Raw genomic sequence first — 25,948 nt, 5'->3', positions numbered from 1 at the left:
TGTAAGCGGATCTCTATCCATTCATGGATTAGAGATGGATGGTCCTCTAGTTTGGCCCCCGATCTGATTAGTTTCAAGTCTCTTGGCAGCTGGGATTGCCTGCAAAATGAATAAACTTCTGAATAAGAGTATGCTACAGATTACAGCATGCTGCTGTCGTTCACAGTTGGTAAAGGGTCAATCACCATGGCCGGTCTTGATCTTCAATTGCATCACCAGGGCATAACAGGATCGTATATTATACTGCCATGGTCAATCCTTTTACAACAATTGATGGTTAAATTAAAGAATGACAAGATCTTTGAATTTGAATCCAAGGAACACGGGAAAGTGAGTCGATTACACAAATGAATCAGAAAATACCCACAGATCAGCCCACAAGCTAGTTCCAGTGTTGGGGGAAACAACTGCAACGTTGGACATGCGCTTTGGCAATGGGAAGAACATCACTACCCCACCCCACAGCAACCCATGCTAAAGTGTTTTCAGATAGTAAATGCTGTCGAATAGTCGAACCTACATAGAGCCAATAAATCTGAATATTAGGAGTAATACTTTTCAGCCCGCGACATTTCTTAGATATAAAATCCAGCCTCCTACAGAAAAACCTTAAAGACAACGTAAACTAAGCCAACCCCTCATTTGCCTACAAACAATTGAAATATAAATGAAAATTTCAAATTGTTTCTTTCTTTCGTACGAAAGTAACAAACATCCCCTAATTTATTTTCCCCCTTTAATTATTTTTGTGATCTAAATTGGTATCAATCGAGATTTTTTTTCTTTAACACTTGAATAAAATGACTCTTTTTTCCTCACTCTTTTCTTTCAAATCACATACTAATAAATTTGTGGATGAAAACTAGAATGTGGAAAAACTGAAGGACCAAAAATTGATTATTTGAAAAGTAGAAAAACCGAAGTAAATTTTTTATTCTAATTTTAAAATTGCCACCTATTTTCTCAGTCATTTACACTTTAGTTTTTTGTTTCTAAATCTTTCCTTTTCTAAAAAAGTTTTTTTAAATTGGCCATTAGTTTGAGCTATAAGGATGAAATAAGAAAAGAAAAGAAAAGATAAATAAAAAAATTAAACATTATAGCAATATATTGCATATGTTTTTACCACATGTTTTAGTGTTTTCTACTAGCTATGGAGCATGCTGGTACTAAAACCTTTGAACCGTCTCCTTTTTTATATTCAATCAAAATATTATTAAGCAAACATTTTATATTTATATTTAATCAATTAATTTAATTTAAAATCATCTCAATTTGCTTGAAGTGTCGAATTTTCTGGCTTTAACTGGATTACACAGAATAGAATGGTAAAAGCAGCAACTAAAATCTTTCTTGTTAAGCTTCGTCAATGGCTGAAAAAGTTCAAAAACTTGCAATTACTTGCTGGAATCTAGAGGATTGCTTAACCCAAACTGTAACTAATCACTACAGCATCTGCTTGAGAAAATAACACGACAAATTGAGAGGAAAAGAATAGCCAGGACATTTTATTATCCAACAAAAATTACTGCGAGGGGAAAAGGTACACAACATTAAAAGCTGCTTATTGGCCTTATTTTCGTAAACACAATAAATAGAAAGATGCGAAAAAGAAAAGGAAGGCTAAGTTAGGAGAGCACAATCTCATCACACATACACTACCACGCCAGAAGGAACGGCATTCAATAACATACTGTAACCACTGGTGCATAGAATTGAACTATAATATAAACAAGACATATACAGCTTTTGTACATAAATAATTTGGATCAAGGAGTTGAGCTTTCTTCCATTATCTTGCTTGCAGGTGCTTTTTCATGTTTTTCTATGTAAGCAGAAGGAAACCATCCAGCCTTGCCTTTGCATTCTCCTTCTGACCACCCTGTCGGAGCCACCTTGTGATATTATCAGCAAAAGATTAGGAAAGGGGAGTTGGAGGGAAAAGGGAAAGGAAAAAGATTGAAGCTCGAGTTGCCTATTCTGAAACATATATTTGCAAACTCAAATGGCGTATTAAAAACACTCCCCCAGAGTCATTTACTAAAGACGAAGACAAGGACTTCTGATCTAAGGATATAACAATAAATATATTTGTTGTGTGTGTGTGATGGTGTTCAACAAAAAGATAAAGAATTCACAGATTTATAACAGACAAAACTGCCAACTGCAAGCACCACACCCATGCTCATACAGGCATTGGTGCACAATCATTTTACAGGCTGAGCTCTATGGTAAAGGAATATACAATACAACTATATATTTATGTGAATATGCATGCTTAATATAATTAATGTATGTATGCATGCATGCATGCATGAGTAGGATTAATAATTCAAAATCATTTTCAAAGATGGCCTATAATGGAACAGTCTATAGGTCATCGGAGGCATTATCAGTAGAGAAAGTACCTTCCGGACCACAACAAAATCATCAATAAATAGACTTAACTCCCCTTCTGCTTGAGCATCAAATGGGTGTATAACCTGCAAAGAGTTAAAAAATAAAATGAAATGGAGACCAAAATAACAAAAAAAAGCAGTGAATCTTAAGAAATGAAACATCTTTTGCACTGGTAGAAAATTTCATGACAGTAAACAACTACATGTGGATCCTTATTTAGGTAGTGTGGCATACAGTTGTAAACAAATAAATCAGTGAGATAAGAACATGCTTTCAAGGGTAACACCTTTGAATAACAGTTTGAAGAACAATTTTGCTCCACATAAAGAAATTCTTAATCTGACTATGATTGTTTAACATTCACGTAGCAGGTTTAATTAGTTTACTGACGCTCATGCATCTTTGTTACTTTCAGGTCTTTTTAGATATTAAATCTTAGGTTTTCCTTTTTCCTTAAGTTATCGTGTTTACTTCCAGCTCTTCAAGCATCCTTACTATTACTTAAGTAAATACAACTTTTATAACCCACAAATAAAATGGTGGCCACAATTAGAAAAAAAAACTCATGTACTTCCCATGATAAAGTTTGGCATAGTATCTCTTCAAACTCATGTACTTCCCACAAATAAAAAACTCATGTACATGCAAGTTTTTCTCAAAGAAAAATATCACTAAAGTTGTATTTTAATGGGGAAAGATAACAGGTTATCTTTTGCTTATAAAAGAAACATGCACCTTCAAATCACAATATCATTTTGAAACAAAAACTTCTTGAAAAAAAAGAGCAAATAGTTGGAAAAGTAAGGTCCAAGTATCGACTTTTAACTTCCTTTTCATTTGACTACTAGTTCATGACTGCTTCCATCACCAACTGGCACTGACACCCTCACTGTGCACAATAAAAAGATCAGTGCCATTGTTTCCACCACCATTGACCCATTGCTACTGCCACTACCTATAGTATTGCAGCCAGTAGGCCTATCTTCTTCACTCCACTACTGCCAAAGTTTTCTTTCCTTTTCCAGCTCTTTTAAATTAAATAAATTAACTATTTACCAACATTAAATACAATTCTTTGTTGGAGTAGTTGACCAAACAAATTAATTATTGTCAACATAAAAAACAATTACTTGTTGGAGTAATGCAGTCGACCAGCAAACTGTTTGCATGGTATTGGACCCCTAGTGAAATGCTATCCAATGAATATTTGGCCGTATATTTGATAGAGTTAAATATTTTAACTCTATCAAAAAAGAGTTGAAATTAAACTAATAACTTTATTTCAAGTACAAGGAACAGGAGAATGCTGCATCCACATTGGCAAATGAGATGATCAAGTAATCTTGCACATGCCATTACAAGGAATAAAGATATAGTGTGATAGTTTTAAGAGAAAAAAAGGAATCAAACATCATGACATGTATAGGTAGTTTTAAGCGAAAAACAAGAATCAAACATCACGAGCTGTGTAGGCATTTTCTCATATTTCAAGTCAAAAGCTGTGCAAGAGGAGATACGATGGAAGAAATCAAAGAGTGTTCTACAATATTTAATTATTTTTTTCTTTCTGGTGTGGCAGGGTTTGAGAGAAGAGGTGGGATATTCAAAGTGATCAAACATCTTACTTTTGCTATGTAAAGTGCATCCTTATGATTAGGGTGCATGTGATTTTCAGATCCATTTGAAGTGTTATTCTTGGGTTCAGGTGGGAGAATCACATCTCTCTGTGTGGTCGCCGACTGTAATGCAGACTCGTTTAATTGCTCCTCGAGAATCATCTACATCAATCATAAACATTTTGGAATTGCACCAGTCATAATCTATCTCAAACATAAAATTAGATTATAGTAAGGTAATGTTTTGAGCACTTGAAAAGTGAAGAAAGCATGCATGGAGTGATAAAGAGAATATGATTTTCAAAAAACTATAAGTGATATATGTGTGCACATGCACATAAACATGCCAGGTCCACGGTTGCAAAGAACAAACCTCTGCATGTAGCTTATCCAAAATAGTAAGAACGTGTTGATGATAACATCTCTCAGCATCTACCTGAAAAATGATTTGATTTTTTTTTTAGATCAATGTGCAGAAAAGAAATAACTTTTACCTAAACCAAATTTGATAAAACAGCACAAATTTTAAATACAGTAAACCCCTCTTAACTTTGCAATCGTGAAATTAAGCAAGATATTTATACCAGGAAAATGGGCGGGGAACTCTATCAGGACAAGAAAAATTTTGAAACGGTAAAAGGAAGGATACATGGCTAGCTACAAAGAGAGATATGCAGAAGCAAGTGCCAAATTGAATTTGCTGAAAAGGGAGATGAACCATAAGAATACCTTTGCCCAAATAGGCAAGGAGTACATGAGGTAACATCCCTCCCCAAACCCTCCAAACTTTCCTAATTCTTTATCCCATTTGACACCTATGTTGTCACATATCAACAAGAGAAAAGTACTGAACCAAAACGAACATGAACATGGATAAAATGTTTTTGGCTTTAGCTACGCCAGTCACATGAATGCTTCTTTAAGATTCTGTTGAATAACTATACTCCATTCACAACAGGTGTTTAGATGGTCAAAGTTGTCAACCACTATAGATCGTGGTCCCGGAAGCCGAAAGATCATCATAGGCAGAGAGAGTTGTGCACACAAATGCACCCATACACAGGGAAGAAAGAAGAAAAGCATGCAATACCATACTAAACAACCGCTGAGCAGTAATCTCTTGCTGTTGATTTTCAACTGAAGACATGGCAGCAGTTGCTTCTCTCCCAAGTGCCATCACTGTAGATTTAAGTTCAGTCAACCTTGCCTCTGCAGCTTGAAGCTTCATGCAACTCTCTGCAGATATTTCAGAATCCCTGGTTTTCGACCGCCGCCTCAATACTTCAGCTGCCTGCCAAGAACATATCACCATGAATCTACCACAATTCCTACAACTGTTACACCCATGAGACACCAAAGCTTACCTGGGCTTCAACCTCTTGACGGAGTTTGTCATAACGGTGAGTCAAGTGGCGAGCATCCTCCAAAGGAGCTCCAGTTATTAAAGCCCGAAGTGGCTTAGAAACCTAAATATTGAAATCCTGTAACACAATTAGGAACATAAAAGGAGATGGAAAAACCTTATTTTTTCTTAAATGACAGCTTACGCTAAAAATCCCAAGATACCCATCATTAATTCTTGGCAATATACATGTAGGGCTTAAAAGCTAATAATAACAATAATCTCGTTTCTATCATATCAATTTGTCTATCTTACAATTTTTTTCTTCATGCTTTCATTTAACACGCTTGATGAAATAACAATTGGATGGTCACTTATACAATGCAGAGTAACTAATTCTAGGCAGGAACTACAATTACTTATGACATCTGAACTTGGCAGAAAAATTCAAAAGAAGCAATGATCTCTGAATATATAATAAATGGAACACATTTACATTAGCATGAATATATGCTTAAGCATTCCTAAACTACCACTATTCAGTTTGCATTGAGATTATTCCTAACTGGCAGTAAAATTACCTGATCATTAAGAACCCCAAGCAAAATTTCCTTCTCATTTTCCATCAAATTATGCGAGGCACCAAACTGAAGAACAGTCCTTGCGACATAATTATTCTCGCTCTGGTTCTCAGCTCCGTATTTACAACACTCATCAGCCAACTTTCGCACTAAGAAAATCCCGAAGCCAAAAATCTCACATATCAACCTCAAAGAAAACAAATCATAACAAGGTAGTCACAAAGCAAAATCCATACTCACATATTTCCATTTGCTTCGAACTTATAGATACAAAACCTTCAGCACCGCGAACAATATTCTTCTGAAAATGCTGGTATTTTAAAGTGAAATAAAACACCAAAAAAAATCAAAATTTTGCCTCAATAAAAAAAGGAAAACCAAACCAAACCAAATCAAATAAATAACTGCACCTTGGCAGCTCTGGTTGAATTGTAGAGATTTTGAAGATGCTGGTAGCATTGTAATTCTGCTTCGTCAACAATAATTCCTTCATTACTAAAATGTCCCAAATGCTTCAACACTGCCTGCAAACAAACAAACAAACACAAAATTTGAAAATAATAATAAAAAAAGAACAGCAAAAGAGAATCTGAACTGAAATTAATTACCTGTTGCTGCTTTGCAACTTGCTCTCTAAGCCTGGTAGCTTGCTTTTTTATGGCTTCCATGTAAATGAAAAACTATCAACTACTCACTGTACAACTTCTATTCTGTGCAGTTAAAACAGTTACAAAACCAAACTTTGTTAGAGAGAAGATTTAGATCGCCAGAGGCTGCTCAAATCGAGGAGGCGATTAAGCAAGAAAGTGAGTTTTTTGCGGAAAGAGAATTTTGATTTGTTTGTAGTTAGCTTTACAGGCAACACGGAAAGGGAAAGGGAAAGGTGAGGACAGATAAATGGGGGAAAGTGGAAACTGTCTGTCGGGTACGAATTTAGAATTAAATGTGTTTTGTTCCTACAGCAAGTAAAATAAAAATTAAGTTTATTTTTTAAAAAATATAATGTAAAAATCATCACAATGTAAAACACATACTTCAAATTTTTACCCGTTTTGACTTGGGTCGGTTAGGAGGAGAACATTCATGTGCTGGCTGCTCCGCTGATCGGGTGGTTCTTTGACGCGGTAGAAAATGTGAAGAGGCGGAAAATGAAATTTTCAAAGGAGAAATATTAAACGAACAATTTCTAGAAATGGTGATTTAGTTTTCTTGCTATTGTATACTAATTACATGTCTGCTGTATTGTGGGTTTGATTAAATTTTTTTAACATGATAGAAAAATTTAGATCAGAAAATTATTTAATAATATTATTAAATTTAATATAATAAATTAATTTTATGTGACTTTTTTTATAATTTAAATTTAAAATTAAAATTATGTGAAAATTATAATGATATATATGTCCAAGAACGGATCAGTGTAAAGGACTGCCTGGGCAGATTTTTTTTAAAATAAAACTTTAGGTTAGAGGAGGGTTTGGGACCAAGTCCGGGTTTAACAAAAGACCGGCTGTGGCAACAGCCCGGCTAAACCCGGGCGACCCGGTAGGTTGATCCGGGATCCGGGCGAACCCGGACGAGACCCGGTTTTTTTTTTTTTTTTTTTTTTCAAATGTGGGATTTGAAACACATCAGTATATATACTCTATGTTCCCAAGAAAAAAGTCATGTTTTTTCAATGTGGGATAAAAAACCTTTTGGTTTAAATACTTCAACTTAAAAGGATAACATAGTATTTTTTCAATGTGAGGTTTGAAACTCTTTCATATATATATACACTATGTTCCCATGAAAAAAACCATGTCTTTTCAATGTGGGATAAAAAACCTTTTGGTTTAAATACTTCAACTTAAAAGGATAACATAATATTTTTTCAATGTGGGGTTTGAAGCCCTTTCATATATATATACACTATGTTCCCATGAAAAAAACCATGTCTTTTCAATGTGGGATAAAAAACCTTTTGGTTTAAATACTTCAACTTAAAAGGATAACATAATATCTTTTTAATGTGGGGTTTGAAGCCCTTTCATATATACACATTATGTTCCCATAAAAAAACCATGTTTTTTCAATGTGGGATAAAAAACCTTTTGGTTTAAATACTTCAACTTAAAAGGATAACATAGTATATTTTCAATGTGGGATTTGAAGCCCTTTCATATATATACTTCATGTTCCCATGAAAAAAGTTATGTTTTTTCAATGTGGGATAAAAAACTTTTTTAGTTTAAATACTTTAACTTAAAAGCTTAACATAATATCTTTTTAATGTGGGATGAAAAACTTTTTAAAATATTCTTTTAAACTTCATAATATGTATAATCTATATTTACATGGATTTTTTCATATGAAATATTAAAACTTTATTTTTTTTTAAATTTTCCGGGTTGACCCGAGTTGACCCGAATTGACCCCTGAAACCCGGGACCCGGCCCCTTGGCCGGGTCAACCCCCGGGCCGGGTTTAATAACTATGGTAATAAGTAAAATAAAGGTAATTAAATAAATGCCTTCCTCTGCAAAACCATTAAGAGCTTGTTTGGCAGTGTAGTTGTGGGTACTTTTTAAATAACTTTTCGTGCCAAAATATATGTCAATGATGTTTTTTTATTTTTTAAAAATTATTTTTGACATCAGCACATCAAAACGATATAAAACGTACAAACCATATTAAATTTTAGCAAAAAAAAATTTCAAATTTTTTAGGAACGTAGGTTGAAACGTGCTCTAAGTCCAGCCACGGTGTGAAAGGGTTTTTTTATTTAATTAAATAATAATAAAAATAAATAATTACAGAAAAATTTGAATAAAATTAAAAAAATAATCATGTAGGGTTGTAAGAAAAAAACAATTCATGCTAATATGAGAAAAATTCTATAATTTTATTTGAAAATCAAATAAAAATTAAACAATATTTTATTAAAAAGTCTTACAAAAATATTTATAATTGACTTATTTTAATTAATTTCAATTAAAATTGAATGCCATAAGGCTGGACATGCCACACTGTTTAATTAACTAATACATTTTAAGTTAATCTAAGTTCCATTAATCTAATTTTAAACCGAATAAAAAAATAAAACAGGTAGACCATGCGTGATTTGTTGCAGTTGACCACCCACTACAATAACATCATAAAAAAACAGTCTAGGCCAATTTTTTTACCAAAAACCTTAAATCTTAATTCATTTTTACCTAAAATAGATCGGTTAAAAAAACTCACAAAATCAATTCAGGAATAAAACCCTTCTCAATCTCTATCCATTTTTTCCACTAACATGTAACTCTAAAAACATCTCGATCAAATTCATTTTGTCAAAAAAAAATGTCTTGTGACAATAACGTGCTTGAAAGTTTGGTTGCGGTTATTTTTCAAAATATTTTTTATTCATAAATATATTAAAATAATATATTTTTATTTTTAAAAAATTATTTTTGATATCAGCACATCAAAATGATTTTAAAACACCAAAAAAAATATTAATTTAAAGAAAAAAAAATAAAAAAAATTTAATTTTTTTTAAAAGTATTTTTAAAATATAAAAACAAATAGGGCCTTATCTAGTCAATTTTATCATTGAAATCCAATCAACTAATTTTTTTTTCTCTCATTTGTATTTTTTAATAATTTTTTCTCTCATCTTTTAAGTTCAATAACTATAATATAAACAAAACAAAATTTTATATCAAAACATATAATTATAAAGCTAAAAGGAATAAAAATGATTTTGGACAATATTCAAGCCCTCAGCGCATTGAAACTATTTTCTAAAAGGGTTATCATTCTTCTTCTTTTTTAATTTTGTTCTTCAGCTTCAAATATCTTCCAAACATCAAGACTTGCTTTTTAAATTTAATAAATATTTTTAATATCAATACATTAAAATTATTGAAAAATATTAAAAATAAATATTTATTTAATATTTGTTTAAAAAACTTTTCAAAAACACCTGGCAAACTCACTCCCAAATTCAAAAAAATTAAAAAATATATTAAATCATAAAAAAGCAGGTTACTAATCCACGGTATCTTGGGATGAACAAATTTTTCAAGAGAAGAAATAGATTTCTTCTCAATCTCAAAATTAATTAATTCCTGATGGGTAATTTAATTTTTTGTCCTCAAATTTTTCTAGATTTTACCACATTTAAAATAGGACAGGACTAGAGGAGTTGCACTGGAAAATAAAATTAAAAGGGCGTGACTGACAGAACAATACATTTTAGAGATCAAGCTGAAAACTACACAAACATAAAAGACGCTTAAAAAACCCCTATTTTCTCTCTGCTATCGCTCTCTCTCTCAAATGGAACCTCCCAGCAGCAGCAGCGGCTTCGGCGGCGGCAGCAGCGGCTTCGGCGGCGGCGGCAGCAGCAAAGTCAACAACGGAACTGAAAACTCAAACAACGAGTGGAAAGCCGAAGAAGCAATTGGTGGAAATAAAGCGGCTCTCGAAGCTTTAAGAGAGCTCATTACTTTCCCTCTTCTCTACTCGCGTGAAGCTCAGAAACTCGGTCTAAAAGTAACTAAAACCTAATTTTACTCAATAATTACATTTTGTGATTGATTATGATCATGCTACAGCTTTAATTTCAAGTTAAGTAATTAATTAATTTGGTTTTTGATTCTAGTGGCCAACAGGTTTGCTTCTGTACGGTCCACCAGGAACCGGAAAGGTAAGTAGTTTTTAATCATTTTATTAATCCAATAAATTGTTCTCTTTGATTCTAAATTTATTTATTTATCTTGTTTTTTTTCTTCCGCAGACAAGTTTGGTACGAGCAGTTGTACGCGAATGCGGGGCGCATTTAATTGTCATTAGGTAATTTGATTTTCATTTTCTTTTTTTTCCCGACTACTGATTTTATGTATTGCTGAATTAATAGTTATATTTATTTATTTATTTAATTTTTGGCTTGAGTTTGATGTGATTTGTGAGAATTTTTTTGTAGTCCACATTTCGTTCATAGAGCGCATGCTGGAGAAAGCGAGAGAGTTCTACGTGAGGCTTTTTCAGATGCATTGTCTCATGCTGTGGCAGGCAAGCCATCAGTTATTTTTATTGATGAAATTGATGCCTTGTGTCATCGTCGTGATTCAAGGTATTGGAGAAAGGATGGTTAGATTTTGCTGCAGCTTTACCTGTTCTTTAGATTTATGCAATTGCTTTGTTGTAGTTTTTGTGTTAGTTTGTTTTCTTGGCTTGCTGTTGTCTTGATAAGAACATAAAGAGGTAAACTTCTCCATTCATATATTTAAATTAGGCCTTCAAATGCAGACGGGAGCAAGATGTTCGTGTAGCCTCTCAACTATTTGCTTTGATGGATGCCAACAAGCCCTCATCTACATCTTCAGCACAAGTTGTTGTGATTGCATCAACTAATAGGTTAGTTTGTTGCTTTTTGTTTGTTTGAAGTTTTGTTCTATTGAAATGAAGTAGAATCAATCTGATACAGAAGCTTCTTATTAGCCTTTTTTTTATGGCCGTGTTGCACATATTGTTTGATCTTATCTAATATATATATATATATTCTGTATAAAGAGTGGATGCAATTGACCCTGCATTAAGAAGATCTGGTCGTTTTGATGCTGAAATAGAAGTTACTACACCTACAGAAGAGGAGCGATTGCAAATTCTCAAGGTAGCATACAAATCTTTCAATATCTATGAGCATCGTAAGAGTCAATTTTTGTGAAACATATATCAGCCTATCTGAGTTGCCAGTTGATGTTATTACTAGAAGTATGATCATGGCTCTTCTTGTTTGATGGAATGTTGATTAGAAAAAGGTTTGTAATGTGGCAGTAGAGGCATGATTTTATCATGATTTTTTCTTCTTGATTGTTCTCAGCTCTATACAAGGAAGCTTCATTTGGATCCTAATGTTAACTTACATGCTATAGCTGCATCTTGTAACGGATATGTTGGGGCTGATTTGGAAGCTTTATGTCGCGAAGCTACCATGTCCGCTCTTAATTCTTTAGATACAAGTGAAGATGCTGGTGTGCAATTAACGATGGATGACTGGAAGCATGCTAAATCTGTGGTTGGCCCTAGCATAACAAGAGGTGTGACAATGGAAATCCCCAAAGTGTCTTGGGAAGATATTGGTGGACTGAAGGATTTAAAAGTCTGTAACTATATGTCTTAATTTTGTATCAAAATCCTTCCTGATGACTTTAAGGATGCTCAACTTTATATATGTTAGCTCTGCACTTCAATTTGGCATTGAAACTGACGCAGAAGTTAACCATACTTCCTATGTTGTTAGAAAAAGCTCCAACAAGCTGTTGAATGGCCTATCAAACATTCTGCTGCATTTGCAAGGATGGGGATATCACCAATTCGTGGAGTTCTTCTGCATGGACCTCCAGGATGCTCAAAAACCACTCTTGCTAAAGCTGCAGCTAATGCTGCTCAAGCTTCCTTTTTTTCCTTGAGGTATCATTGTATTGTATTTTCATATCTCATAAAATGGAAGTGTTTTTCACGAAGAAAGGATTTTTTTTGAAAGCTTTATTATTCAGATTTTAGTGTACAGACTTGATAACTGGGATATTAGAGGTGGCCGTTTCAAAACTGATTTTTGTTGATTGTTAATCCATGCTGAATTTATAAAAACAGAGAGGGTAAGAAGGGGAACCAAAGAGTTATATTTCTTGAAAACTCATAAAGCATAAATCAGTGGTGCAGAACTCTATTCAATGTACGTTGGAGAGGGGGAAGCATTGCTGCGCCATACATTTCAGAGAGCTCGCCTTGCAGCACCAAGCATAATATTCTTTGACGAGGCTGATGTTGTTGCTGCAAAAAGGTTAGTATGGAGGTTTCCTATATGTCGCTTCTGAAAAATGATTGTTTCTCTTAAACTGTTTCTGCAAATGTTTTCTGTGGTAAGTGGGTAATTATTTCATTGAGCTTCTTCAAGTTGGTGTATAATAAATGCAATCATGGGCACATGTGGAAATATGTATAACATTTTCTTCATTCACACCGTACAGAGTAATGCGGTTGTTCTTATGATTGATTTTTTAAAACAACTGACAAAAAAATGGTTCTCAAAGCACTTCTATTCAATGGCAGAGGTGGGACATCAAGTAACAGCACTACCGTAGGAGAGAGGCTTCTGTCAACGTTACTGACTGAAATGGATGGTTTAGAGCAGTCTAAAGTAGGTGCCAGTCACATGATTGAGTTTATCATTTATCTTGAAACTATAGTTGTGAGGAGTTATAGATAACATCTAACCCTTTTTTTGTGGTTCAAACATTTGCTCAATTCCATCAGGGAATTCTTGTGCTGGCTGCCACAAATCGTCCTTATGCAATTGATGCTGCACTTATGCGCCCTGGACGCTTTGATTTGGTGAGGAGTGCAAGTTTAAAAGTTTTCCATATCTTGTACCTGTTACCCCTTCTTTTTGCTGGCCTTGCAAATGGTTTAACAATCATTTCCTTAGTTTGTCTTTTTGTCTGCTGCGTATTCGAAGATGCCCCTAACATCATAGCTATGAGCTCACTATTCCTGATTACCTTGTGATCTTTTGCACGAGATGGTGCCAAAATGACAATAAAGCCATTCATTCTTTATGCAGATGACATCTTTAAATGTTGTTTAATTTCATTTATATGAACCCGCAGGTGCTGTATGTGCCACCACCTGATTTAGAGGCTCGATATGAGATACTTGGTGTTCACACACGTAAAATGAAAATAAGTAATGATGTTGACCTGAGAAGAATAGCAGAAGATTCTGAGCTCTTCACTGGGGCTGAGCTGGAGGGCCTTTGTCGGGAAGCTGGTATTGTAGCTCTGAGGGAAAACATATCTGCCACTGTCGTATGCAATCGTCATTTCCAGAGAGTGAAGGAGTCGTTAAAACCAGCTTTAACAAGAGCTGAAGTTGAAAGATATTCATCATTTATGAAGACTAAACAAAAGAGATCTGGCGCAATTGAATTTGATCCTAAACCCAATACTGAGTGCAAAAGGAATTTGTTGGATTCAATGCTTCCAGTCAAAGCTGGTGTTCTTAGCTTAGTATTACTTGCTGCTTCTAAATATTTTCTTATGTTTACCAAGTCAGCCAGACCTGATGTACCAGCAACCTGAAAAAGCTGGTTACATATCTCTACATGACTGTTGGGGCTGTGCTTTTCTGTCCAGATTCTCATTCTTTACTAGGGAAATTATGTTTTGAGTTGGTCTCTTACAGATCGCCTTGTAGGTTTTGTGTTTCCTTGAAAGTAATTGCGCCAATGTTTGGTCTTGGTTCGTGTCTTTGGGTAGCGTGTATCGGGATTTTTGCAACCTGGCTAGTATTTTTGTTTTTTTTTGAAAACTAGCACAATGCCAAGGTTTTTAAGACAGCAACCGTAAAAACAAATTCTGTGTTGATCCAAATAATCTGATTTCAAATTCACTGTGCCATCCAGGGGAAGAATTAGCCTGTTATAGAGTTCACGTCCATGGACCTTCCAATCAAAGAATTAGTTTTATTACTTTGCACTTCTGGTTCCCAAGAGAAAAATTCTGCACTACTAAGGGAAAGAGAGGAATTTATTCATAATTTTATTAAGAAAAAGAACTTCAATTAACATATAAAAAAATAATCTCAAAATGACATAGATAGAGAACAACATATTCAAGGCATTGCCAACCTATTATTGTGCACCATTGCCAGATGATTTTGTATAACCTTTACAAGACAAAATTCAAGCCCAAACTATACTAGTATTAGGGTAAAGCCAATATGAAGGGAAAAAACATATACTACTATAATTCCATCACATGCATGACAACATGAAGCAAAACCAAAATCATTAAATCCATACTCATTTAGCAATCTCATCGTCACTTAGCACATCATCAGTGCCATGAAAACTCATCCTCGCAGATGCCTGCTTTGCCCATTTCACAATCTTCTCGGCCTCTTGACTCATCTTCTCTTGCTCTTTCATTGCCTTCTTTAGTCTTTTCTGCTGCTCTTTCACTGAAAAGGTACTCAAATCAGACAAGTACTCATCAAGATTATTGCTTTCCCAGTCAAGACCCAAACTTTCCTTGCTTTGCTTCTTTTTAGGAGAACACCAAAAGCAGCCAACTTTTCTAGGAGGAGAAGGTGAATCCATGAATGAATTCGATGAATTGGAAGACCCAAATTTTGATTTTGATTTCATACTCATTTTCCTCTCCGGTTTCCGTTTGGATGGTGAGAAAATCACATCTTCCACCCATGAGTTAGAATGATCAGACCCGTGTAAAGACTTCTTCTTTAAACCCCCTTTCCCATCTGGGTTTTCTTTCTTCGGAGAAAAAATCTCTTCTTCCATTGACGATTTTGAAGGAGGAGAAGAAACACAGCCACTTTTCATTTCCTTTTCTAAACCCGATTTCCATTGTGGGTTTTCTTTGTTGCCCAAGAAAACTTCATTTTGCCCCTTCAAAGATCCCATTTTCTCACCTGGGTTTTGCTCCTCACTTGAAAAGTTTTCTCCTTTTTCAGAATCAGAAAAGGACCCATCATCATCTTTTTTACCCTTCACTGAGATGTTGTTCATATCAGTGTTAGACCTTGAGAGAGATTTATTGGTAGTTGGGGTTTTAGATTTAGTGGGAGGGAAGGATTTGAGTTTGTGAAAACGGGTTTCTAAATCAGCAGGAAGGACCGAGTCGGTGAAACCAGAACAGTTGATTTTAGAAACTTGTTCAAGGACACAGAGTTCCTGTGTTTGAGATACAAGTTCGTCTACCGCCGAGTCATCTGTGTCTGATAGGAAGCCAAAATCTGCCATTTTTCGAGAGAGAATTGTGAGATTGCACAGTTAACTCTTTGTGTATCTTTCTTTGCGTGCTGCTTAGGAGAGGAACAGGAGGGGCTGTCCTCCTTGTGGTGACTCAGATTGTGGGATCTTCTTCTAGTAACGGCTAGCTCATGCTTTCGGCATTTTGTTCGAGTTTTCAATCGTGGGGCCCGTTCTCTTCCTGGGGCCATACGTATTTATATATATATATAAAAAAAAAAACGGGCGTGTAGATTGACTAGTGAATTATAAATTAGTTTTGAGAAACAAATTAATTATTTTAAAAAATTATTTATTTTTTTTATCAATATTATCATCATGGTTGTTAAAATCGCGATTCAAGTCGTAAAATCGTACGTTTTTACGATTTAATATAGACTTTACGTGCTAAATCGTTCATAAAAATCAGAAATGAGTAAAATCGGGTCAAAAACAGTTAAAATCGTTAAAATCGGGTGAAATCACATAAAATCACGATTTTACCACCGATTGAACGAGTTTGCCCGCAGGAGAACAAAATTCAGTGTAGCTGCCACGTGTCACCCGCCTATTGGCTTGAACAGATCAAAGGCAATTTATTTAGTAACTGTGACTCACCGAATCAGTCTTCCGCCACACCAAAAAAAAATTCTATCTAGCAACCCAACCCCGAGAAATATATATATATTAATTTCCTGCATCGATGGAGCGTTCAACTGTTTCTTGAAACACGAATAATATTGTTTGAGACCGCCCACTATACCCAAGGGTTAAGCTTTTTCTCCAGCAAGCTAATGAAACTGCCACGTCAGATGTAAATATTCGCATGGTTGGTTAATAAGTGTATGGTTGCTATTGAGATTGAATAGCCAAGACTTTTATATAAATAAATGGAATTAATTAATGCTTCTCTTAATTAATTAATAAGTCTAAAACTCTCACGCTTGAGATCATGCATGATCTCTTGGAAATAATTCTAATGGTTCTCGTTAAATAATAATTCTAAATTAAATCACAGTTAAAAAATTAAAATATCTTAGAATCAAATCAATAAAAAAATAATTTAAATATAAAATCAATATAATTTAAATTTAATGTATGAATTTTTATTTGAAGCATGAATTTTTTTTAATGTATTTTAAAATTCCTTACGATTTTTTTACGATTTTACAATCCGATTTTGCGTGCGGCTTTCCGTGCCGTGTTAAAATCACGATTTTAACAACCTTGATCTAAGGGTAAAAACCTGAAACTAATTGTTAATATAATGGTCATTAAAAATTTATTAATTTTTAAGTTTATAAAATTAGTTGAAATATACACAAATTAACTTAAAAATTCATATTAATAATTATAAAAAAAATTATGCCATGCAAGAAGAAATACTATGATAGCAAGACTTTTTATACCAATAAAAAAATCGAAATGGCTCGGATACTTTATTGAAAACTTTGCTTTGGAATTTAATTATCACAACTCATTTCCATTACCTTTTGGACTTTGAGTTTTTCTCTTTTCTATATCAAGAGGATTTCTTCAATGTCGAGAAGATCTCATGATGTACCTGGGTTCTCACACAGAGTTCTAAATCAGACTATGACAGATGTCTTGTCAAATATTTTAATGTACTAATTAGAAGACATGCTCATGTCAAGCTATGATAGTGATTTAAATTGACGATTAGATCATACTTAATTTATTTTTAAAGTGATTCTACAATCAGCTATCTTATAAAAAGCATTTTATTACTTGTTGGATCCTTCCATGTCTCAAATTTAGTATTGTTTGAGGTAATTTTGTTATTTTTTTAAGATTTTTTTTTATATTTATAGTTTATTTTTGGATTTTAAATTATTTTCCATTATATTTTAGAACTCTAATTTTGTTTCTTGGTCTAAATTATTTTCTCTAGCCTATAAAAAAACACTGTAAAGCTATTCAAAAAAGTAAATTTGAACATATTAATATTTCATTTTTTTTTTGTTGATATCTTGTTGTAATTCCGCCTCCATCATCTCAACCCTCAAACTAGTCGTATTAATTAGTTGTGATTATGAAATTTAATGGAGTATATGCTTAATCAAAGCCTGTGGTCCATGGAGAGGGGGGATGTAGAAGAGGCTTGACACAACCTAACACGCAATATCTCTTGTATGCAAAGAAACTATGAGGGTGTTTGGTTGCGTGGTTGCTTCTGTGTTTGAAACAACCATAGCAGCTCACCCGTTTGGTAATGCTCCCACAGCAGATTTCTACTGGTGGGGCCTACCATTAATTGTGGCACCGCCACAAGTTTGCAAGAAGCAGCAATTTGCTGCTTCTTGAGCTGGAAAACTCATGAACAGTGGAGCTAGCTCCATTATTCATGGGTTTCCTTTAATGAACAATGGAGCATGCTCCACTGTTCATGGTTTTCTTCCATGAACAGTGGAGCATGCTCCACTGTTCATGGATTTTTTCCATGGACAGTGGAGCATGCTCCACTGTTCCGGCCGGACCGGTCCGGTTCAACGCTAAAAATACATTGAACCGGGTCCGATCTAATAAAATAAAAAAAATATTTTTTATTTTTAATTGTGTTTTATTAAAAAAAAATAGTGTTAAACATTATTCAATGACACTACATAAATTAGACGGAGCTCGCTTGATGACGTGATATTTGTAGAATTTGATCGCAATCCTAATTTTATTTCTGATTATATTTTACCTATATTGTTGCGCTCTTAAAAATTTTAATGAAACTCATGATATAATAGTAATAGTTAAATCTACAATATTTAAATTAAAAACCATCAATATTAATATATATTTTTTAAAATTATTTTATAACCTCAATTTCAAAAGCATTTTTAACCAAACACATTAAACTATTTTTTCTTCAACCTCAATTTCAACTACAGTTTTAACCAAACATCTATTTTTTCAAACCAACCTCAACTAAAAGTACTTTTTATAAAACAACTTTTTTTAAACCACAACCACAACAGCTACCGCAATACCAAACACACTCTATATAGAATGGTATTAGATAGGTGGCTTTCGTTCTATGGACTTGATCAAATTTTTTAAAAAAAATGCCCAAGCAATGATAATATTTTAAAGGAATAAAAAACTGGGGATATTGATTCAAATAAGTTTTATAATCTTGGTTAATTTAATAATATGATTAAGAAAAATCAGCAACAATAACTCTCCTAAAAAACCAATTACTTTTAAAAAATGAATGTTTGTTCAATATTATGAAAAAATACTCTTTAAATATTTTTAAAAGGTATTAACAATTTTATTTGACAACAAAAAGAAAAATTCAATGATAATAGGGTAACCTCATAGAGAGAAAAAATAAAAGAAATTTAAAGCTCAATAACTAGGAAAGCAAATGTTGAAAGCAAATGTTGAAGGACAATTTGAAAAAAAAAATCAATTTTAAAAAAGAACAAAAAAACTTGACTCTAGTTAACATACCAAATTTACATTGAAGAGATTGAATGAAACAATGGAGGTTAACTCTTAAGAAAATTAAATAATAAAAGGCAAAACTGGAAAAAAAAATCAATGTAAAGAAAACATAAAAAAAAAAGACTCAACTCGACTAACACGTGTCCCATTATATGAGGTTGGGATAACATCACATAAAAAAAATAGAAAAAATCATGAAGCTTAAAGTTCAATAACCTAATGTCGAAAAATAAAATTGAAAAAAAATCAATTTTTTAAAAAACCAAAGAGAAATCAATTTAATATTTGAAACCTGCGACTCGGGTCATGAGATTGGGATTGCCCAATATAAGACAAACATGAAAAGACCGCGAAGAAAAATTCCTAATCATCCAAAATTAGAAAACAAAACAAATAGAAATCAAAATAATAAGGACCAAATATGATACAAAAAATTAAATGAAAGAGAATGATGGGGGGCTAAATTGAAAAATAAATTAAATCAAGAAAACGATAAAAATTAAAAAAATAGCAATCAAAAGAATGAGGACCAAATTTGATAAAAAATAAAATAAAATATTGAGGGAGGAAATTGAAAAAAAGATCAAGAAAAGGATTAAAAAATAGCAATAAAAAGAATGAGGACCAAATTGAATAAGAAATAAAATGAAATAAAATGCTGAGAGATGAAATTAAAAAAACATCTTAAAATAGCATAAGAAAAACAAATAGCAATCAAAAGAATAAAGATCAAATTGATACAAATACAAAATGAAGAGACATATATTTTTTGAAAGGGTTGGCATAAAGTTTGAGGCAATGATATAAAAAATAGAGGAAAAGAAAAAAAACCCATCAAAGTCTAATTGTTGCTCTGCCATACACATGCATTTGCCACTAGGAATAGAGCAGCGCGACACTTCCAACATCATTGTGTACAACAACGATTGATTGTTGGGAAGAAGCACGGACCACTTAAATAGTACGGAGCACCTCTCACTCGTTGGCATGTGCATAACACGTGCTAATCACTTTTATTTTTTAAAATTATTTTTATATTTATGAAAAGACTAAATTGCCCCTCATTTATAACTAAAAAAACCACAATGAAAGAAAAAAAAAAACCTGGACATTAATTTTTTTTTTTTAAGATAAATGTAATCATTACATTATTCAACTAAAGTTTTAAAAGATCAAAAAGCCCTTAGATCTATTTTTTTTTAATGATTTCAAGAGTATTTAAATCATTGTAGTGTGCATTTAAATGTGAAAGCACTGATCTGTCACCTAATGATAAATAAAAGATTATTTTACTATTTCAATCTATAATAATATATAAGGTGTTTTAGATTTTTTTTAAAATTAATGCTAATAGTCTCATCAACTATTTTTCTTAAAAACTCACTCTCGGGCCTCTGCATGAGCATACCACATAGAACTATAGAAGCAACATGAATTCACATTCTCGAATGAATAAAAAAAAGAAAGCTGATTTTTTTTATTTTTTATTTTTTATTTTTAATATTAATACATCAAAACAATTCAAAATAAATTTAAATATTTTTTTTTTAATTTTTACAAACTTCTGTTTGTACGCATTCCTGAACAAGGGCTAATAGCTCAAAAACTGGCCATGGCTGAACCCAACACCAGCTGCCCCAACACCTTCCTTTTCTTGGTACTGATTTAAAATTTAAAGAAAAAAGATGGTGCCTCGAATTAATGAAGGAGGCAAGGACGATCTATCACTCTCAGCCATTTGTTATTCATGGCGGCACTAGTAGAAATCCGTCTTTCTCTTCCGTTTCCTCTTTCTTTCAAATAACTCCAAATCTAGTTTCAAGAATTCAAATAATTATGAATTTAAATCTATATAATTTAGTTTCTTACCCTCAATCACTGAGATTTTTTATTTTTATTTATATCTACAAGTTTGTTCAAGAACTTACGGTGGATTGAGGAACAAATTTACAATAATTAATGTTTAGATTTCAAGTCATGAAATTATTGAATATCACTCGTTAGAGAGAAGCTTCAATATTTGATTGCAATCTTGGTTTCTCTATTAATCTTTGTTTCGAGTTTTATGAGAATTATAATAAAAATGTATGCTGATTGAATTTTTCTGTATATAAAAAAACAATTAGAGTGAGGAATTAATCTAAATTACGGACAACAATTTAAGAAGGAGAAGAAGAAGAAGAAGACAAGAAGCTGATTTTGCAAGTATCAATTACTGCATCTTTGTTTTAATGGAAAAGGGGCCTGTTTTTGGGTTCACATCAAGCACACAAATTTTGTTTATGATTTATCGATCATAACGCTAAACAAGTTAGGAGGCACCAACACCCAGAGTCAGAGAATGCATGACACTGTTTTTGGAGAGCATAGAAGATCAGTAGGGTATGGAGCATGACAGAACGCATTTATCTTGTTGCTGTGGTGGAGCAGAAAGAGATAAGAAATGCAGACATCATCTCATACCTCAACTTCAACTGCTCCAATGATATTTCGTGCTTAAGAAACCAGATTGCACCACTCATCACTCTCGAACACTTCAGCTACTCATGCATATCCTGCCTGCTTTCTGTGTTTTGAAATATGCATATGCAAACATTCTGTTAGGTGGACAAGTGGTGAAGTTATCTCCTTTTTAATTATCCAAAACATCGTTTCCTTATCCAGTTTCTGTGGGCAGTTGGACTTTTGCACTGAAATTGAAAATCCATACGTGAACTGCAGATATTTTCATAACCACTGTTGTTTCCTTGCCAAAATTCAGAAAAGAAAATGTGACGTTGCCCTCAAGATGTTTCAAATCATTTTGCATATAGGTAGACGCCAAGAAATGGGGTTTTCTTTCTCATAATTACTTGACATATAGCGATTGAAGCCAAGACGCCATTTTAGGAGTGTTATCATTTTAGAGAACTTGTAACTGGGATGTTATTGCAGTGCTTGGCAGGGTTCTAAATTCTTAAATGCCCTGCAGGCTCGTATTTTGGCCTGCTGTAGCCATGAACCGGTATCTTAATTTTATTAGCATTTAGCCATGCAATGAATTGTTGGTACTGGAGTTCCAAATGGTGCATCTATGAGCCCACAAGGGTAACCTCCATTGTTACTCCTCCCCTTGACATCTGGCTACTGTTGCAACAATTAATTGCAGCCAACTGCCATTAAGATAATAAAATACCGACACTTTTCTGCATGAGGACATTACAGTAGATGACAAAGCAAACTCAAAGAAATATTAGTGTTAAGCGGGATAACACAGAATAAATAACCCGATCTAGTAGAGTGGTTAGAGCAGTTGAAGAAAGAATGCCCTCTCTATTATCTTTTTAATCAACTCTAGCTTTTAGATAATAAAACCGCAGTTTGTTTATATTACAAAGCGAACACACCCACCACTCCATACCACACAAAAACCTGCTATACTACTATTTCACTAGCAATGAAGGAATCTTCACAGCCATGGAGACCATTCACAGCTAAATATTGCTGTTCAGTTGAAGACCAAACATTCTTTGGCAACTTCAGCAGATGTAGGACATCAAAATCAGACATTTCCAAGAACATCAATGCTCCGGCACCATCATTCAGAAGATTGTCATTCTCTGACCTTAGCCGTTCTTCGTCAACACGTATTAATGAGGAACTTGCACAATCTTTTGGGCCTGACTTGTTTGATTTTCAATTGAGTGAGTTACGTGCCATAACACAGAATTTTTCTAGCAATTTCTTGCTAGGAGAGGGTGGGTTTGGGACAGTGCATAAGGGTTATGTAGATGATAATTTGAGGCAAGGTTTGAAGGCTCAGGCTGTTGCTGTTAAGCTTCTTGACATTGAAGGCCTGCAAGGTCACCGTGAATGGCTGGTAAACATAATTAATTTTCTCCTTACTGTTTTATGAATAACACTATTATTTTCATTATTATATATATCATGACCAATGGGAGATTATAATCCTTACAAATATTGACTTCCGGCTACATGCATGGTATTTTTAATTTAATTTTCTCAACTCTTTGCATAGTGGGCCTTCACCTGTTCCTCGTGGAATTTGGTATTTGGATAGGATCATAGGAACAGGAATGCACAGAGCAGTACCAGACGACTTCAATTCTATGGTTGTTTGGGAAACATGATGAAAAGCAGTTTTTGCTGTGATGTTATATGCAGATTTATGATTCATTTCTTTTGAAGAAATAATATTCATTTATCTAGTTTTAATCATGTTTAGTCTCTTTTGCACACAAGACTTATCCAAGTAATAATCCAATAAAGTTTGATTGAGCAGAGTTTTCTTTATTTATTGCAGGCGGAAGTAATATTTTTAGGGCAACTTAGGCATCCAAATTTGGTTAAATTGATTGGTTATTGCTGTGAAGAAGAAGAACGACTTCTTGTCTATGAATTTATGCCTCGAGGCAGTTTAGAGAATCACTTATTCAAAAGTGAGTCGATCAATTTTATGCTGCATATTTATTTTTCGAGTCATGATTTACATCAACTTTCTAATTTGTGCAATTCAATCTGACTATTTCATATGGAAAAAGTCTTCTGAAAAGGCTAAACCTTTGACCTGATTCTACTTCATTGGTAAAAATGAAAGAAATGGGGCCGTGTACAGAGAAACATTCAGGAAGACGATGAGGAGGGTTATTTACTTGGTTTTGTTTCATTCATTGACCATCACAGGGATTTCAGTGTCCTTGCCATGGAGCACGAGGTTAAAGATTGCAATAGGAGCAGCCAAGGGGCTAGCCTTCTTGCATGGCGCTGAGAAGCCTGTCATATACCGTGACTTCAAAACTTCCAATGTGCTGCTAGATTCTGTGCGTAAACATCTCTTTCTTCTCTCATTCAGATTGTTAGATAAACATACTTGACATGTCAGGTTTTCTACTTGATTCTGCTGTCAGGATTTTACGGTTAAATTATCAGATTTTGGACTCGCAAAGATGGGACCTGAAGGATCAGACACGCATGTTACCACCAGAGTGATGGGGACCTATGGATATGCTGCCCCTGAATATGTCTCAACAGGTATTTTCTTGCCTCAAAGCTTTCTCTTGGGCCCATAATAGACAGGTTCTGTGATGTGTATCCAGACAAAACATTACAAGTCTGTCAGTAGCTCTAGAGCAAGCTAAAGACTATTGGGCTCAAAGCCCGATTCGAGAATCTGAATTGCATTAGCCATCATGGATAGATTTGAATTAATAAAATATATCAAGAATGTGTATTATGACATGTAGCAGTTAATGTGAAATCTGACCATTGATAATGGCTTCTGTGAGAATGTATTACAGGACACTTGACAACAAAAAGTGACGTTTTTAGCTTTGGGGTGGTCCTACTAGAGCTGCTTACAGGGAGGAGAGCAACGGATAAATCAAGACCAAAGAGGGAGCAAAACATCATCGACTGGGCAAAACCTTACCTGACCAGCAGTCGCAGGTTGCGCTGTATTATAGATCCAAGACTTGCAGGCCAGTATTCTGTCAAGGGAGCGAAGCAGATGGCCCTGCTAGCACGACAATGCGTAAGTTTAAACCCCAAAGACAGGCCCAAAATGCCATCCATTGTCGAGACTCTTGAAGCCCTACAACATTACAAGGACATGGCTGTGGCTTGTGGGCAATCGCAAGCATCGACAAAATCTGCTACGAGAAATGGAGTTTCCTCTGGAGGAAGGTTGGAAGGTAGAGGTGCAAGTTATAGGAAATCAGCTCCAGTTACATCAAGCAAGAAAACATAATTAGTAATAATATAGAAGGCTAAGTGTAAATTATTAGTACGTGTGTGTATGTTGATGGGACACGCTTGAAAGTTAAGGCATACGACCTGTGTAGATATTGAATATGCAAATGGTACATGTCCATGCATGGCCAAAATACATTACTACCTAAAGTAAAATCTGATATTTATCATAGAGCATAAATATGTAATTAGTATCATTTTTGAGATATTTCTTTATCTTTCTCACTTTTCTTACCCTTGTAGTGATAAACACTTAATCATCGAATGATATATCTAAATTTAAAAAATATCTAAACAAGTTAGATGAATTTATCAATAGAAACATGTATATTTTTTAATTCAATTTTTAAATCAAATTAAAATTTTACAAGCATATCTTATTATGCAGAATTGATTCTATAAAAAAGTTGTTTTTTTTATAGTTATTTTCATACTCTTTTTCAAATTAGGTATGAGAATTTTATTTAATTCATATTTTATTAGGTAATTTACTATTTAAAGAGTTATGTATAGCATTTGCATTAGACTCAATGATATTCAAAATTTATTAAATTTTCAAATAGTTTAGATGTAATTCCAAGTTTTGTGAGTTTTTTTTTTTTTTTGTGTGGATACCATGTCACCAAATCGAGGAACAACTCTTTGGGGGGGGAAAATGAATATTTTCCTCACCATAAGCTTTGAGGACGGCTACTTGCTTACCATTCTCTTTCCCAAAGCATTTGGCAATGAATAATGATATTTTTGTGATGATATTCTTGTCTATGGGATTGACTTTTCCGGTAAACGGTAAACGGTAAAAGAATAAAATAAAATAAAATAAAATAAAGAAGATCTTTCTATTCCACCAAACGGTAATCTACCACACATTTGGAGTATCTTGTAGTAGGAAAAAAAAGGTACTTATAATATAATAATTTACTAAAAAAAAGAAGATATTAATGGAGTACATTCTTTTCATGCTCAAGATATGATAATTTTCTTGTTCAAAGTCAAGTGTTAGGTTCATCTCACACAT

The 25,948-nt window shown here is 33.7% G+C and overlaps 4 protein-coding genes across 5 annotated transcripts; 2 read left to right on the top strand and 2 right to left on the bottom strand.

Moving 5' to 3' along the window:
• Positions 1-1,480: 1,480 nt before the first annotated feature.
• On the bottom strand, positions 1,481-6,875 carry LOC18094047 (SH3 domain-containing protein 1). The gene is made up of 10 exons (XM_006368198.3): positions 6,548-6,875; positions 6,350-6,463; positions 6,180-6,249; positions 5,940-6,088; positions 5,381-5,482; positions 5,107-5,307; positions 4,390-4,452; positions 4,026-4,178; positions 2,409-2,483; positions 1,481-1,895 (listed from the first exon to the last, which is right to left on the bottom strand). The coding sequence occupies exons 1-10, from the start codon at positions 6,605-6,607 to the stop codon at positions 1,770-1,772; spliced, it is 1,113 nt and encodes a 370-aa protein (XP_006368260.1). The 5' UTR covers positions 6,608-6,875; the 3' UTR covers positions 1,481-1,769.
• A 3,293-nt stretch (positions 6,876-10,168) lies between these two features.
• Positions 10,169-14,211, top strand: LOC18094046 (cell division control protein 48 homolog B). 2 transcript variants are annotated; one of them, XM_024599437.2, is made up of 12 exons: positions 10,169-10,463; positions 10,573-10,617; positions 10,708-10,763; positions 10,894-11,043; positions 11,220-11,327; positions 11,484-11,583; positions 11,794-12,072; positions 12,214-12,383; positions 12,628-12,756; positions 13,026-13,113; positions 13,230-13,307; positions 13,583-14,211. In XM_024599437.2, exons 1-12 carry the CDS (start codon positions 10,248-10,250, stop codon positions 14,051-14,053), a joined length of 1,890 nt encoding a protein of 629 aa, XP_024455205.1. In that variant the 5' UTR covers positions 10,169-10,247; the 3' UTR covers positions 14,054-14,211. The 2 variants fall into 2 exon arrangements, with proteins under 2 accessions (XP_024455205.1, XP_024455259.1); XM_024599491.2 differs by lacking the exon at positions 11,794-12,072.
• A 280-nt stretch (positions 14,212-14,491) lies between these two features.
• LOC18094045 (uncharacterized) lies at positions 14,492-15,872 on the bottom strand. The gene has a single exon (XM_006368196.3). The coding sequence runs from the start codon at positions 15,733-15,735 to the stop codon at positions 14,776-14,778; it is 960 nt and encodes a 319-aa protein (XP_006368258.1). The 5' UTR covers positions 15,736-15,872; the 3' UTR covers positions 14,492-14,775.
• A 6,578-nt stretch (positions 15,873-22,450) lies between these two features.
• LOC18094044 (probable serine/threonine-protein kinase PBL15) lies at positions 22,451-25,138 on the top strand. The gene is made up of 5 exons (XM_006368195.3): positions 22,451-23,041; positions 23,486-23,621; positions 23,866-24,002; positions 24,090-24,213; positions 24,480-25,138. The coding sequence occupies exons 1-5, from the start codon at positions 22,619-22,621 to the stop codon at positions 24,926-24,928; spliced, it is 1,269 nt and encodes a 422-aa protein (XP_006368257.1). The 5' UTR covers positions 22,451-22,618; the 3' UTR covers positions 24,929-25,138.
• The last annotated feature ends 810 nt before the right edge of the window (positions 25,139-25,948 follow it).

This window comes from Populus trichocarpa, chromosome 1 (genome assembly GCF_000002775.5).
Source record: "Populus trichocarpa isolate Nisqually-1 chromosome 1, P.trichocarpa_v4.1, whole genome shotgun sequence".
NCBI lineage: Eukaryota > Viridiplantae > Streptophyta > Magnoliopsida > Malpighiales > Salicaceae > Populus > Populus trichocarpa.
Note: the sequence above shows the minus strand (reverse complement) of the source record. Positions and strands in the feature narration are given on the sequence as shown.

What these genes read in the sequence shown, in the direction of transcription:
- LOC18094047 (XM_006368198.3), bottom strand. Translation starts at nt 6,607, where the DNA reads ATGGAAGCCATAAAAAAGCAAGCTACCAGGCTTAGAGAGCAAGTTGCA. An exon ending in GTCAAGAGGTTGAAGCCCAG is followed by an intron (nt 5,308 to 5,380) that starts GTAAGCTTTGGT and finishes TGTTCTTGGCAG; the next exon opens with GCAGCTGAAGTATTGAGGCG. An exon ending in ATGCACTTTACATAGCAAAA is followed by an intron (nt 2,484 to 4,025) that starts GTAAGATGTTTG and finishes AACTCTTTGCAG; the next exon opens with GTTATACACCCATTTGATGC.
- LOC18094046 (XM_024599437.2), top strand. Translation starts at nt 10,248, where the DNA reads ATGGAACCTCCCAGCAGCAGCAGCGGCTTCGGCGGCGGCAGCAGCGGC. An exon ending in GTGGACTGAAGGATTTAAAA is followed by an intron (nt 12,073 to 12,213) that starts GTCTGTAACTAT and finishes CTATGTTGTTAG; the next exon opens with AAAAAGCTCCAACAAGCTGT. An exon ending in GCTTCCTTTTTTTCCTTGAG is followed by an intron (nt 12,384 to 12,627) that starts GTATCATTGTAT and finishes AGCATAAATCAG; the next exon opens with TGGTGCAGAACTCTATTCAA.
- LOC18094045 (XM_006368196.3), bottom strand. Translation starts at nt 15,735, where the DNA reads ATGGCAGATTTTGGCTTCCTATCAGACACAGATGACTCGGCGGTAGAC.
- LOC18094044 (XM_006368195.3), top strand. Translation starts at nt 22,619, where the DNA reads ATGAAGGAATCTTCACAGCCATGGAGACCATTCACAGCTAAATATTGC. An exon ending in AGAGAATCACTTATTCAAAA is followed by an intron (nt 23,622 to 23,865) that starts GTGAGTCGATCA and finishes TGACCATCACAG; the next exon opens with GGATTTCAGTGTCCTTGCCA. An exon ending in CCAATGTGCTGCTAGATTCT is followed by an intron (nt 24,003 to 24,089) that starts GTGCGTAAACAT and finishes TTCTGCTGTCAG; the next exon opens with GATTTTACGGTTAAATTATC.